At 38.5% G+C, this 13,270-nt stretch overlaps 1 protein-coding gene across 1 annotated transcript in view; it reads left to right on the plus strand.

The window, feature by feature from the left end:
• ap1m3 (adaptor related protein complex 1 subunit mu 3) overlaps positions 1-13,270 on the plus strand; it is a 30,636-nt gene that overhangs the window by 15,119 nt on the left and 2,247 nt on the right. Inside the window, exons 6-11 of the mRNA XM_044199849.1 lie at positions 795-921; positions 5,765-5,907; positions 7,838-7,909; positions 8,193-8,351; positions 10,621-10,746; positions 11,402-11,477. Of these exons, the coding sequence (XP_044055784.1) occupies positions 795-921; positions 5,765-5,907; positions 7,838-7,909; positions 8,193-8,351; positions 10,621-10,746; positions 11,402-11,477 (703 nt within the window). The remainder of the gene's footprint in view (positions 1-794; positions 922-5,764; positions 5,908-7,837; positions 7,910-8,192; positions 8,352-10,620; positions 10,747-11,401; positions 11,478-13,270) is intronic.

A 13,270-nucleotide genomic window follows, 5' to 3' on the forward strand; every position in this document is an offset into this window, starting at 1 on the left:
AATATTGACTCATAATATAAGGAAGTTATTATATTCTTCTAATTCTTTATAGTTGTTATATTTGTCTTCCACTGACCCTTTATTGTCAGCTATACTACACAGAAAGTAATAATCACCAATCGATGTGATAATGTGATGTTATTAGGCTACATGATAAACCAATTTAGAGGAAAATGTTATATTTTTAACTGAGAAATACAGTCAAGGGCTCAGATTTCCTGCAGCTATAGAAACAGAACAGCTTTGTACACATGAATATGCTGTGGCTTTTAAACTAAAAAGAAGAGAAATGACTTTCCTCTGAAATTTCATGTCATGTCCTTGAAACAACACCTCAAGGACAACTCAACATACAGTTGCAGGTTTTTATGAGCCAAAGGGAAATTGATGAAGTGTAGGTATTTAACCACTGCTGGAGAGCCGCAGATGTCACTACCTTCCTTTTCTGTGACCAGGGACTTTTTAAAAATGTTTTTTTAAGGTTCTTCATCCTCTTTCGCATTAAAAGCTTGCTTACACTTCTCACGCTACATGCTGAGAGCTTTGCAGTCTTGTTCCTCAGTCTGTTTGTATTTGCTGAAAGGCTGATCTGCGTATCACTCTTTCTTTATTTCTCCCAGTTTATGAGAAGGAGTCTTACTACTGATCTGCATAGTAGTATTAAGTAAGCAGGTGCACATTTGTATTTGCTAACAGTAAAGCTTATGTACTTTCAGGTAGATGTGACTGTAAAGCTCATATCATAAATGAATGCTTCTATTGTTAAATGTTATGTTTTGCTCTTCTGTCTATAGGTGAGTGCCAACGGAAGCGTCCTGCGGAGTGAAATAGTGGGCACCATCAAGCTCAAAGTGGTCCTGTCGGGGATGCCTGAACTCAGATTGGGCCTCAATGACAAAGTCCTGTTTGAAATCACAGGCAGTAAGTAACAGTGAGTCAGTCTCAGTGTCTCTAGTTATACATGTCTTATATGTGTAAAGGCATTTTTGAGAGGAGAAATTGGAGAAGTCAGCCAGTAGACTTATATCTTAAAATACATTTAGCGGAACTTGTTGACAAAATCTCATGTTGTGTTATTTTAAAATGTTGTTGGTGTATGTTGGCCTTTATTTAGGTCAGTGTTTCGTTTTTGTCAGACATACCCCCACAGCTCTGTCAGATGAGCTCCAGTCTTCGTTCATCTACACCACTTGTCATGTTCCAAATGTGTTCTTTTGTGTTGATTTTAAAGTGGATGTTACTGTGCTTTGTTAATTATTTAAATGTTGGTATTGCTATGATAATTTGTTTTTACACAAAGAGATCCTGGAATTCTTAGATGTTTAGACTCAGCCTCTTTATTTACAGTAGTTTTGTCAAGTTTGCATTTGAGGTATTTTACCATATGAAGAAGCAGAACTTTTTTTTTTTTTTTTTTTTTTTAATCAAATCCTAATTTCTATTTTTGGCTGAACTGCAATCTTTCCATGTACCCCCTGGTAACGGCTGACACATCGCCTGGGGTGCATGTACCCCTGATTTGGAATCACTGACTTAGGTAATGCAAAGCACACAACTGTTTAGTGTGGCAATATAATTCTGCTGCTTCTTGAAAAATGCAATATTTTATAGTTTAAGTGTAGTGGTATGCGTATACGGCATCAGGTAGGCATCACAAGTTCATCTCATTATCTGTCTTTCCTTTCAGTTGGACTTAAATTAGACTGTTATGTTTACAGTAAGTGACAGGTGAGAGGAATATTTGCAAGATTTTTTTTATCCCAGCTGCCAAGATTTTACATTTTTTTTATTAGAGAACATGTAAACTGTCAACAGGGGATGTTTTATTGTATTTTGAATGAAAATAATTCACCCTAAATGTAGATTTCCAAATTTGATTCAAAGATTTGCTAGAATAATATTTAAATGCCAAAAATGATTTGTAAATATGCTTCTGGTTGATGGTTGAGCACTTGCTTATTTACTCTCCACTCCTTGAACTCACCCTCACACTTCCACCTTCACCTCCTCTTTCTGTCTAAACTCCTCACTTCTACATATCCCACACTCAACTTAGCATTCAGCCTTCCTTTCCTCCTACTTTCCCAATTTTTCCATTTCCACAATGTCTCCCACTGCTACATCTCCCCTTGTCTATTCCTGCACCCTCTCCTCCTTCTCCCTCTCCTTTCCCTCTTTTCCTTCCTCTCTTTTGCATACATTTCTTCCCCCCTACCGCTCCTTACTGAAGGGGAAAGGCTCCATCAATGTCTAGCCTCTTTGCCTCTGAGTTAATCCTCACCCCAGGCTGCAGCCCCGCAGATGAAAGGTGAGGGTCTGTGGATATCCTGTATATGCAGCCCACAATCCCCCTGCTGTGTGTTTCAGTCTGGGAAATAACATATCCTCAGAAAAAATGATCAAACAAACACACTGATAGATACAGCAACACGCACACATACACACACACTCACACTGAATGTTTATACAAATATTAAATTGGAGCTTGCACTCTTAGCAGTTACAGTTTTTTACATATCATTTTGCAGTTATTTGGTGTTCATCATGTTTCCCTGATCTGCACATTTTATCACAGCTGTATGCAGCCAAAATGAGTATAAATCATTTAACACTGCCCTCTGTTGGCAGAAGTCTAGAATGGTTCCTACAGGGAACTGAGAGAAATGTCATGCAAGTTACATTCATAGTATTTTCTAATTTAAAAACTGGTGCATGAAATTACATAGCCCACAAAAAGCCTTCATAATCATAATTACTTTCAGAGGTGGTTTTTTTTAATCTCATGGATGTGAATGTTTGGTTTTTGGACTGTTTGTTTTTTACTTAAGAAAAGGTTCTCTGCCTGTATGAGGACAGTATGAGCTCAGATGCAGGCTATTAACAATTATTTTCATTATCAATTAATTATTATTATTTCCCAATTAATCGTCTTAGTCTCAAATTACTTTTTTTGTCTGACAGTCCAAAATGCAGAAATATTTGGTTACACTATCATATCATGTCTCCACTAATCATTTCAGCTCTGAAGGCTGCGTATCCTGTGCCTTCAACCTTTAAATGCTAAGCAGTCTTTGTTAAATTGTCTCTTTGGCCATCCATGTCAGTGATATCACAGCACTGTAAGATGCTTTGGACAGACACATTTACCAAATGCGATTATAAAACAGTTGTCTGTGTTCCCCATGTCTCTTTTTTTACTGTGCGACAGCAGACAGAAAACAGATTAGGTTCCTCCTGTCTGTTGCTGTGTATTAAAAGAAACAGGTGAGAGCAGCTTTAAAGGTGAACCACAGGGGACACTGCTGCATCTTCAACCCTCACCTGACATGTACACACACACACACACACGAACACACGAACACACACACCTGTCTCCTTTTCTGGTCCCTGAGGTCCTAGCAATGACAGAGAGTGTCCCACATGACCTTTCTTTCTTGCCATCTTGATAATGCTTCATGCGTGTTTGTGTGTGTGTGTGTGTGTGTGGGTGTGTGTGTGTGTGTGTGTGTGTGTGTGTGTGTGAGAGATTGTGTGTGTTTGTTTCATGTTCTTATATCCTGGTGGGGACTTTAACCTGAATGCACACCTATCCATGGGGACTTGTGTCACCGTGGGTAGAGACTGCTTTTTGAGGGTTAAGACTTTGTTTTAGGGTACGTGTTACAATTAGGTAAGGGTTAAGGTTAGGCACTTACTTGTAATGTTTAAGGTTAGGGTAAGGGGCTAGGGAAAGCATTCTGTCAATGACTGTCCCCCACGGGGACAGTGAAAGAAACGTCAGACAGAAATAGAGAAACAGAAGCTGTTATAAAGGGCTTCCCTGCTTTGCTTGTACAGGAGTATTGTGCTCTCCTTAGACGTGACCTCAGCCAGTCCCCTACTAGGGCACGAGGAAATGTCATATACACAAAAGCAAAATCAATAGAGAAACGAGCAAGTAGCAGGCAAACATGCATAAACCTATGCACGTACACACACTCAAGAGAGAACAATGAACAAGGAAGCTGCATACGCAAATGCACACAAGTACACACACACACACAGGCACGCACACACATATTCTCTCCGACAGGCCTTAGTGCTTGTCCAGGGTTGCATTCAGAGCAGGTGAGGCAGGCTTTAGCTGACTGTTGAATGGGGGAATTAGGCCCAAAGGCCCACAGTCATTACAGTAGTTTTCCACCACTCAGCACCCTCCATTAACCACAGAGGAGGAGAACATCGGCCCTTCTCCAGCAGACTACAGATGCCACCATTAAGGAGGTCGCGCTTTTAACTGCTTATTGCAGCAGAGCTGCACTCTTACTCCACCCTAGAGAGGAGTTGTCTGGAAAAGTCTAATTTTGTTCATGAAGAAAATGATCTAATCGACACAATCTACTTATTTTTTGTCTATAGCATCCTCTGTAGTACTTGAGTAGACTTTTAGAAATATAGGTTAGAAAAGGGACTGCTTAATTGGTCACTAACTATATTCTGGTAACTATACTGGTAACTATATTCTAGTGTTATCTTCATTAGTTGATTAACAGGAAAACTAATTAACAACAAATCTAATAATCATAAATAATCATTTATCAAGCAAAAATGCCAAATATTTACTTGTTTCAGCTTCTCAAATGTGATGATTGGTTTCTTTTCACAATATTTCTATTTATAAATACATTGTAAGATATTGCAAATTTAATATCTCAAAACAAAGAATTTAAAGATGTTACCTTGGGCACTGGGAAATTATGATAATTTTTCACAATTTTCTGTTATTTTATAGACTAAGGATTAATATCTCCTCCTGAGGCTATGTATGGCAGGTTTGAAACATCTCACCTGACATAAATAGTTGTGTATTTTAGCAGCCATATTGCTAATGATATAGTGGGGAAAACTTCCTTGTAGGTGATAAAAGACCTATATTATTGCAGTAGGTGGATTAATTTCACAAACAATAAATCAGAAGCTTTTGACAATAAATTAAATGTTTGTTTTTTTTGGCATTGTAATTAAAAAACACCTCTTAAATGCAGACAGATACTGAAAATTTCAGTAACAGATGTGTGTTTTTGTCAGTGGGGGTTTTTCTGGCTGATAGTACTATATTTATTTACTTTATGGTCTTTGTGTGTGATGTTCTTATATCCTGATGGGGATTTTAACCTGAATGCACACTAACCTATGGGGACTTGTGTCACCATGGGGACAAAAATTTAGGTCCCCATGGGTAGAGACTGCTTTTTGAGGGCTAAGACTTGGTTTTAGGGCACAGGTTACAATTAGGTTAAGATTAGGGTTAGGGTTAAGGTTAGGCACTTAGTTGTGATGGTTAGGGTAAGGGGCTAGGGAATGCATTCTGTCAATGACTGTCCCCCACGGGGATAATGAAACAAACGTGTGTGCGCGTGCGTGCGTCGATGTATTTGTGAGGCAGCTGAATGGGCTTCAGTGGGGGAGAAGATGATGGCAGCAGGTTTTGAAGGCAGGCAGTGTGTGTGCTTGTGTGTGTACGTGTTTGTTTGTGGCAGCTAAATAACTGTTCAGTGGGGGACAAGAAGAGGACAGATGGATTTGGTAGCACACTGCGTGCACAGTGTGTGAGTGTGTGTGTGAGTGACTGAGTGAATGTTTGTCAGTCATCATTACCTTGACCTTGATTTCCCAAAGGCTGCGTGGAAGGCTCTCAATCTTTCTTGTGTATTTCTGTGTGTGTATTTCTGTGTGTGTATTGTTTGTGTTTGTGTGTGTGTGTGTGTGTGTGTGTGTGTGTCAGGAGAGAAGAGTAAGACAGTGGAGCTGGAGGATGTGAAATTTCATCAGTGTGTCCGTCTGTCACGCTTCGAGAATGACCGCACCATCTCTTTCATCCCCCCTGATGGCGAGAGCGAGCTCATGTCCTACCGCCTCAACACTACAGTGAGTAGGACACACCAACAGATGTTTCTCTTTAACACACACATACACACACTCAAACCACCCACATAAAAGCAGCACAAAGAACACACTTCTTATTTGTTTCACAGACAAATATTACATTTTTTCTCATCTTCCTTTCACAGAACATATTATGTAAGACTTTTATGTGCATGTTCACAGTATACACACATTCAAGAACAGTAATTGTGATGCTGATAAGAGCCTAACTGATAATTTGGTAGATATTGGCCAATATTGGCTTATCACAGATATAGCTGTATTGACGTATATGTTGGCAATGGAAATGTTTTATATGATGTATTTTTGACCCATATTTTTCTCATTTCATGTTAAATAATAACACAGTACATAAAAATACACAATACAACAAAAATATTTTATTTATAATGATTTAACTTCCAGTGAAGTTTACTGTTCAAAATGTATCATAGTCTTATATTTACTGTTACTTTCATTATTGATAGTAAAGTATTTTGCCAAATTTGACTATTACATTGTGTGTGTTTGTGTAAAACACTATCTACTAATATATCAGCATCCATTATTTTTTTTAAACTCTCTAATATTAATCAGTATTTGCTTCAGAAAATCTCATATCAGTAGGACTCAGGATGCAGTTAATAATTAGTGTAATAATTAAAGTTATTTGTGCTGTGTTGATACATTTTACTAAATGTAATAATGGTAGTGACAGTGTAAGTAGCAATAATAGTTGAAGTATTAACAGTAGTAGTAGGAGTTATTAGAGATTAGTAGTAGTAGTAGTAGTAGTAGTAGTAGTAATTGTAGTATTGATTATAGTGTCAGTGGGAATGCTAAGAGTAGTGGTGGTACTAGTAAAGATTATTGTGATAATGTTTGAGATCTCTTAATAAATAAAATATCACTGGTTGTGGAGTTTGTAATCACTCTGGCTTAGAGTACGCTTCAAAGGTTTCTTGTACTTTACTAGAAGGCCGCACAGGTTTGCACTTGGTGTGTGTGGTTTCTAGAATAACAGAGGAAAACAGAAATATCACAATAATGATCTATAATATAACACACAATACACAATCAGTTACACTTAAAGTCCTATAAAACTGTGTCCACAGGGTGTCAATACAACATCAGATATACTTTTATAATTAGAGAATACAGCCACACTATGAACTAGGAAAGTAAAGCATCTATTTGCTTGTAGTAAAGTATTAACTTGTAAGATTCCACAACTATATCAAAATATCACACTAAGAAATTAATAATCTGAATGCAAATATATGTTAGTGCCCAGTTGCAATGACAGCTTATATGTTTCAAGATAAATAGCGGTTCAGTTAACCTACTACTGGCACTGTCTGCTACACCACATGTTGCCACTCATCCTGAGATGCTCGTATACATGCTGTCCACTGACCGTAAGGATACCGGAGGGGAGCTGCTATGCCTGAAATCTATGTGAACTGCGAGCCTTCTTAAAGGAAGGAAGGAAAATTGCTGATTGCAACCATTTGAATACCGCTCGCCTCACCCTCCCCTTCCAAGCGTGTAGGAGAAACTACGGTGGCCGCCAAATTCATGAAAAACTACTACTGTAGAAACATGGTAGTACAACATGGCGGCCTCCATGGTAGGGGACCTGCTCCCTCTGTAGATAAAAAGGGCTTATTCTAAGGTAATGAAAACATAATAATTCATATTTTCAGGCTATTAAAATACTAATGAAAACAGTATAAGTATTATATTTCATTTCTGCCAATAGCTCCTCTGAAATGTTACACACTGGACCTTTAACAGTTACTGTCTCCTTTGTACAAACACAATCTCTCTCTTTCTCTCTCTCTCTCGCTCCTGTCCACTGTGTCACTCTGGTGAGGCAGTTCAGCTCTGTGCTCGCCCCTCTGACCTTGTCCACTCTCTCTCTCTCTGACAGGTGAAGCCTCTCATATGGATCGAGAGCGTGATTGAGAAGTTCTCTCACAGCCGTGTGGAGATCAAGGTGAAGGTAATGATGAGTGACCCACAAACATAAACACACAGAATACCATGTCCTTATCCACTCACCTAGTCCCTTCACTGAAACGTATTCAGTATTTATGACACATACCTCTCAGGTTGATTACTGCTTACCATCTGTTTGAGGCAGTGACGGCTGTACAGTCTCAAAACAACAAGCTGCAGTGTGCATAATCATAAAGACCTTTATTTGAATTTGGATGCGCATGCTCATTTGTTATTGTAAAGGTCTCGGATGACATTTGAACTCTGTCCTCTGTCACCTTCCACAGGCTCGGAGTCAGTTTAAGAGCCGGTCCACTGCCAACAATGTGTCCATTCTGGTGCCAGTGCCCAGTGATGCTGACTCACCCAAGTTCAAGACCAGCACAGGCAGCACCAAATGGGTGCCAGAGAAGAGCGTGGTGCAGTGGAACATCAAGTCTTTCCCTGTTAGTGTGGCAAATCATCAAAATATCACAGTTTATAACCTAAAATGCATTTAGTACATGTTGATGCTGCAGAACAGTACTATCTTGTTTCACCACTATCTGGTTTTAAAGGCAGAGCAGCATCAGTATGATACACAGTGGTGGAAAGTAACTAAGTACATTTACTCAAGTACTGTACAATTTTGAGGTACTTGTACTTATTTGAGTATTTCCATTTTCTGCTACTTTATACTTCTACACCACTACAATTCAGAGGCAAATATTGTACTTTTCATTCTACATTTATTATAAATTTAGTTACTGGTTACTTTGCAGATACAGATAAATAATACAAAATATAATCAACAAATAAATTATGATGTATTTTTATAAGTTGAGATAAGATAAGAACTTATTGAAGCTACCAAGCAGTAAATAAGTAATTAAAATTAGCCACACCTTTACCAACTGCAAAAATGGGCCATTCTCTCTTGTCATAATGAGTACTTTTACTTTACAAAGCATAATTTAATGCTAATACTTTTGTATCATTTTGGATGACTTTTACTTGTAACAGAGTATTTCTACATTGTGGTATTGCAACTTTTACTTAAGTGAAAGATGTGAGTACTTCTTCCACCACTGATGATACCTCATATCTACATAAGCTTGAACCAGTCCCAGTGTCAAAAAGTTTGGTTGTATTTTTACACTGGCAAGTATTAGAAAAACACACACACACAATCGCATCTTATTTATCTTTGTTATCTATTTTCTGCTGTTCCTTTGACCATTTTGGTGTCAGTCTCTGCTGTCACCAAACTATAAACTCTTCAAAAGGAAATTTAAAAAACTCGAGCAGAGCATTAATTCAGTGGAGGTTCCTTTTATCTGTCAAGTTCTGATATCCCCCCAGTAATTCATTACACCTTCAGCCTGTCAAGGAGGGTTAAGAATTGCCATTACTGGTGACGTATTGTTATCCAGCTCGTGTATGACTCTGCAGTAAATTTTTCTCTGTCACTGTCAACCTTTGGACACTATAAAACTGCATATTCCTCACAGGAAACCATACTTAACTTGTAATCTTTGATGGAGGTTCGAGGAAACAAAGATTGCTTGCGTGGCTTGTTGTGATAGAGACTGATAAACACACTCATCCAGCCTTCAGCTCCATCCAGTTTTTTACAACCATGATCCACTAACATTACTCTCCTATAACCGGGACAGTATAAAAAGCTTTTAGAAATGAATTAATTTGCCATCAGCTATTTTATAGTCATGAATGTGTACATCTTTTACAGATTTCTCATTTATTGGGTATGGGTACGTTATGCAAAAAAAAGAAAAGTTTTCTTATCAGCTGTAGGCAACACAGCAACTGTATAATGGGAAGGAAAAATAAAACTGTAGTTAGTGTCAGTTATTTTTCAGTTCATTAAATGTTCTGAAAACATATTTTCCGATTCAGACAGATGGGGTCCTACATGGACACACAATTATCTGCCACAGTTAGAGCAGTTTTGGTTATATCCAAGGAGAAAGTTTCTGTTTTTTTGTTTTTTTTCTGAGCTCTTCTGACTGGATTGAAGTAGGCAGGGCTCAGCTGGAAAAAGGTGATGTCACATACAACAACTTACAACATTTGACAAAAAAAATCTGATGACAGTAGGTTGTTTGCTTTTGTTGCCAGGCTACTGCCAATCAAAACTGATAGAAGCACACCCACACAGTCCTGATGAAACAGATGAGCTTAGTTTTTGAGTGATAAACTCTTACTAAAAATTACTAAAAATGTTTTTCTCAAGACTATAACTTTGATTGTTGCTTATTTAGTCATATATTTTAAATGTTATAGAGAAATAGTCATTTGATTTGGATTTTAAGGGGCTTTAAAGTCAAAATGGTAACTGATTTACAGCAAATAAAACCAATGTACAAACTAACAGACTCAGTGCTCGTGCTGTGTTATACAATTGCTGTTATGAAGAATGATTAACCATCTCAATTTTTGTATAGCCTACATATGTTTGCCAGATGCTAAATCCCATAAATTGATATCTGATTCACCTTGATATGACATGGGAGTTGTCTCATGTTGCCATGAATATAAAGTGTGTTTTGTTTTCGGGCAAAACAACCTTTTATTAACTGGAGTCAGACACCTGGGAGCAGAACTCATCAAACAAAACTGGAAGGCTTTGTGAACAACATCACTCTGAATTGAATGTTTTGCCAGATGAAGTAACACCTTTGTGGCCTTTTCTCTTTTCTGTTTGTGTATGTGTAGGGTGGTAAGGAGTACATGATGCGGGCACACTTTGGGCTACCCAGTGTGGAGAGTGAAGAGCTGGAGGCAAAGAGACCAATCACAGTTAACTTTGAGATCCCCTATTTCACTGTGTCTGGGATTCAGGTTGGACCGTTTATTCACACCCATTACACAGTCTTTCTTTAGTTCTACTTCCTTGTTTTTTTAACTGTAGTTTCAACAATGCACTGCTTAAAATTCACACATGGGAGCACTGCAGAGTGAATGCAAATGGCTATTACTAATGCTAGACTAAATAAAGGTATTATGTCCTCTCACAATCCGGGAGGTTACTGTAGTTTCAAATCACCTCATGCACTTCTCACTCTCGGCAGAGTGTAAATACAGTAAAACGATAATGACAAATATATGAAATATATATGATCCCCACCTGAGTATAACAAGCTCAAGGTGCTTCAGTTTTCCTGTTTTGACAATTTGTCACTATCCTGTGAAAACCACCTATCTCTGAAACAGCCTTTCATGAGCTAAGAAAAACAGCACACTACTCAGTTTTGTAAAATGCATTTTTCAGATAATCAAGTGGGTTTTTAAATCATTAATTTAGCTTTAAAAGTGGAATTTCCGCAACCCTTAAAGGAACAATTAGTCCTTCAATTTGTCTGAAAAATTCAAATGGACAGAGACAAACTGCTATAAGTGGCCTGCCATGAAGCATACAGACTATATACAGTAGATGTTTTTGTGTGTTTGTGTGTGTAGATAAGTGAAATAACTATATTTAACCTGTGTTCCCTAGGTGCGTTACCTTAAGATCATAGAGAAGAGCGGTTACCAGGCATTACCATGGGTGCGCTACATCACACAAAGTGGAGGTGAGAACAAACACACTGACATATACTCACACAGCCATAAAACACCTCTTCTCAAATTTAAAATTTGCATATCTGACTGTGTGGAACTCATAGGAAAGTTTTTATGTAAGTTAACATGAGGCCAGGGATTGTGTGTAGTTCCCTAAAAAAATAACATCCTGTGTTATTATTTATTAAGAGTTTAACACTCAAAAACTCAACTAGTCTGCCTCATCAGCACTGTGTGAATGTGGTTTGATCAGATTTGCTTGACAGTGGCATCTTCCCCAGAGAAACAACTGTTGACCAAAGCACTTTTACATAGAAATTAAAAATACAATGACTTATGAACTCCAGGTTGGCATTTTGCTTTTTTTCTGTCCAAAGCCCAAACCCAGTTGCAAATCGGAGGTTACCACAAGGTTAAATATGATGTTCTCCTTGCGAGAGCAGTGTCAGGATCAGTCTTTCTGCAACGCTATTTAGTGTGTATGCCCTAGGAGTGAACCCAGCTATATAACATCCATCATATCCATTACCTGGCTCTATCACCATGAGTCATGGCCTCAGGGGCTTAGAATGACACCACACAGGATGACAAGGATAGAAACTTTACAAGCCTGCTAGCTTGTGGCGTGAAGGTCTTCTTCTTAGTCGTTCAAATTTGAACAGGGCTACTGTAAAGTACAGGGAATGCAGTCAAATTTGTTTTGCAATGCTGGCATCTGGGATCTGTAGATTCGACCCCTGCCCTGGGAATAAACCCTTCTGCATCACATCTCAGGGGTGACACCAAGGGAGACAAGCACCAAGAGATGTTTCAGTGTTTGTGATTTTGAACTTTTATCACCCCACTAACTTGAGATTTTACCTTGAATAATGTTGAAATATATAGGAAGCTGCATCTCTACTTTAAACACATGCTTGATTTTTGGACAGATTATACATCATTACATATTGCCACATTAAAGCTACAGTATATTGATGAGACTGCAGCGAAATCCTCCTTACTAGCTCACTAGCTTCAATGGGGGGCAAATGGAAATTAAATGGCAATGGAAGCCCAGTACCTCCACTGGACCAGTGCCAGAAATCCTTAAGTTTCATACCTGCCGTACGCCCTAGGAATGTACCTGACTATATAACATCCATCATATACATTACCTGGATGTGTCAGGTACGAGTCAGGGGCTGCAGAGGTTGAATGATGCCACAGAGTGCCAGGAGGCTCTCAGAGTGGAACTTGGCGAATGCCAAGGTTTCTACCGCGTTGCTGTAACATCAGCAAGGAAGCAAAGGAGAGAGAGAAATAGAAAAGTGGAGGAGGAGGACATGAGTTGAGTAAGATTGAGAGAAAAAAGAGTTAGGAGCACTGGAGAAAAGGCTATCACCTTCCTCTTACCGTTACCATCAGCAACATGGGGAGGGAGGGGGAGAGAAGATGGTGATGATCACATTTTAAGGTGTATATAATGTTATCTATAGAATATGTGATTTTGGATTGGGGATACATTTCATAACTTGAAGTAATGCATTTTCAGACACTAATGTTCAGTACAGTACATGGCCAGTTTGTGGACACACAAACATTATGTGACTGTTGAACTTTTTATTCTTAAACCACAGACATTAAAATGCTGCTATAGCAGCCTCCTCTCTTCTAGGCAGGATTTCTGCAACATTTTGGAACCTGGCCGCAGGGATTTGGCTCATTAAAACACAAGAGCATTATTGAGGTCGGCCACTGATTTTGGGTGATAAGGTCTGGCTCTAGAGGTGTTCAGTACATGTACAAATGAATCTTTATCAATGAA

This window comes from Siniperca chuatsi, linkage group LG6, assembly GCF_020085105.1.
Source record: "Siniperca chuatsi isolate FFG_IHB_CAS linkage group LG6, ASM2008510v1, whole genome shotgun sequence".
NCBI classification, from domain to species: domain Eukaryota; kingdom Metazoa; phylum Chordata; class Actinopteri; order Centrarchiformes; family Sinipercidae; genus Siniperca; species Siniperca chuatsi.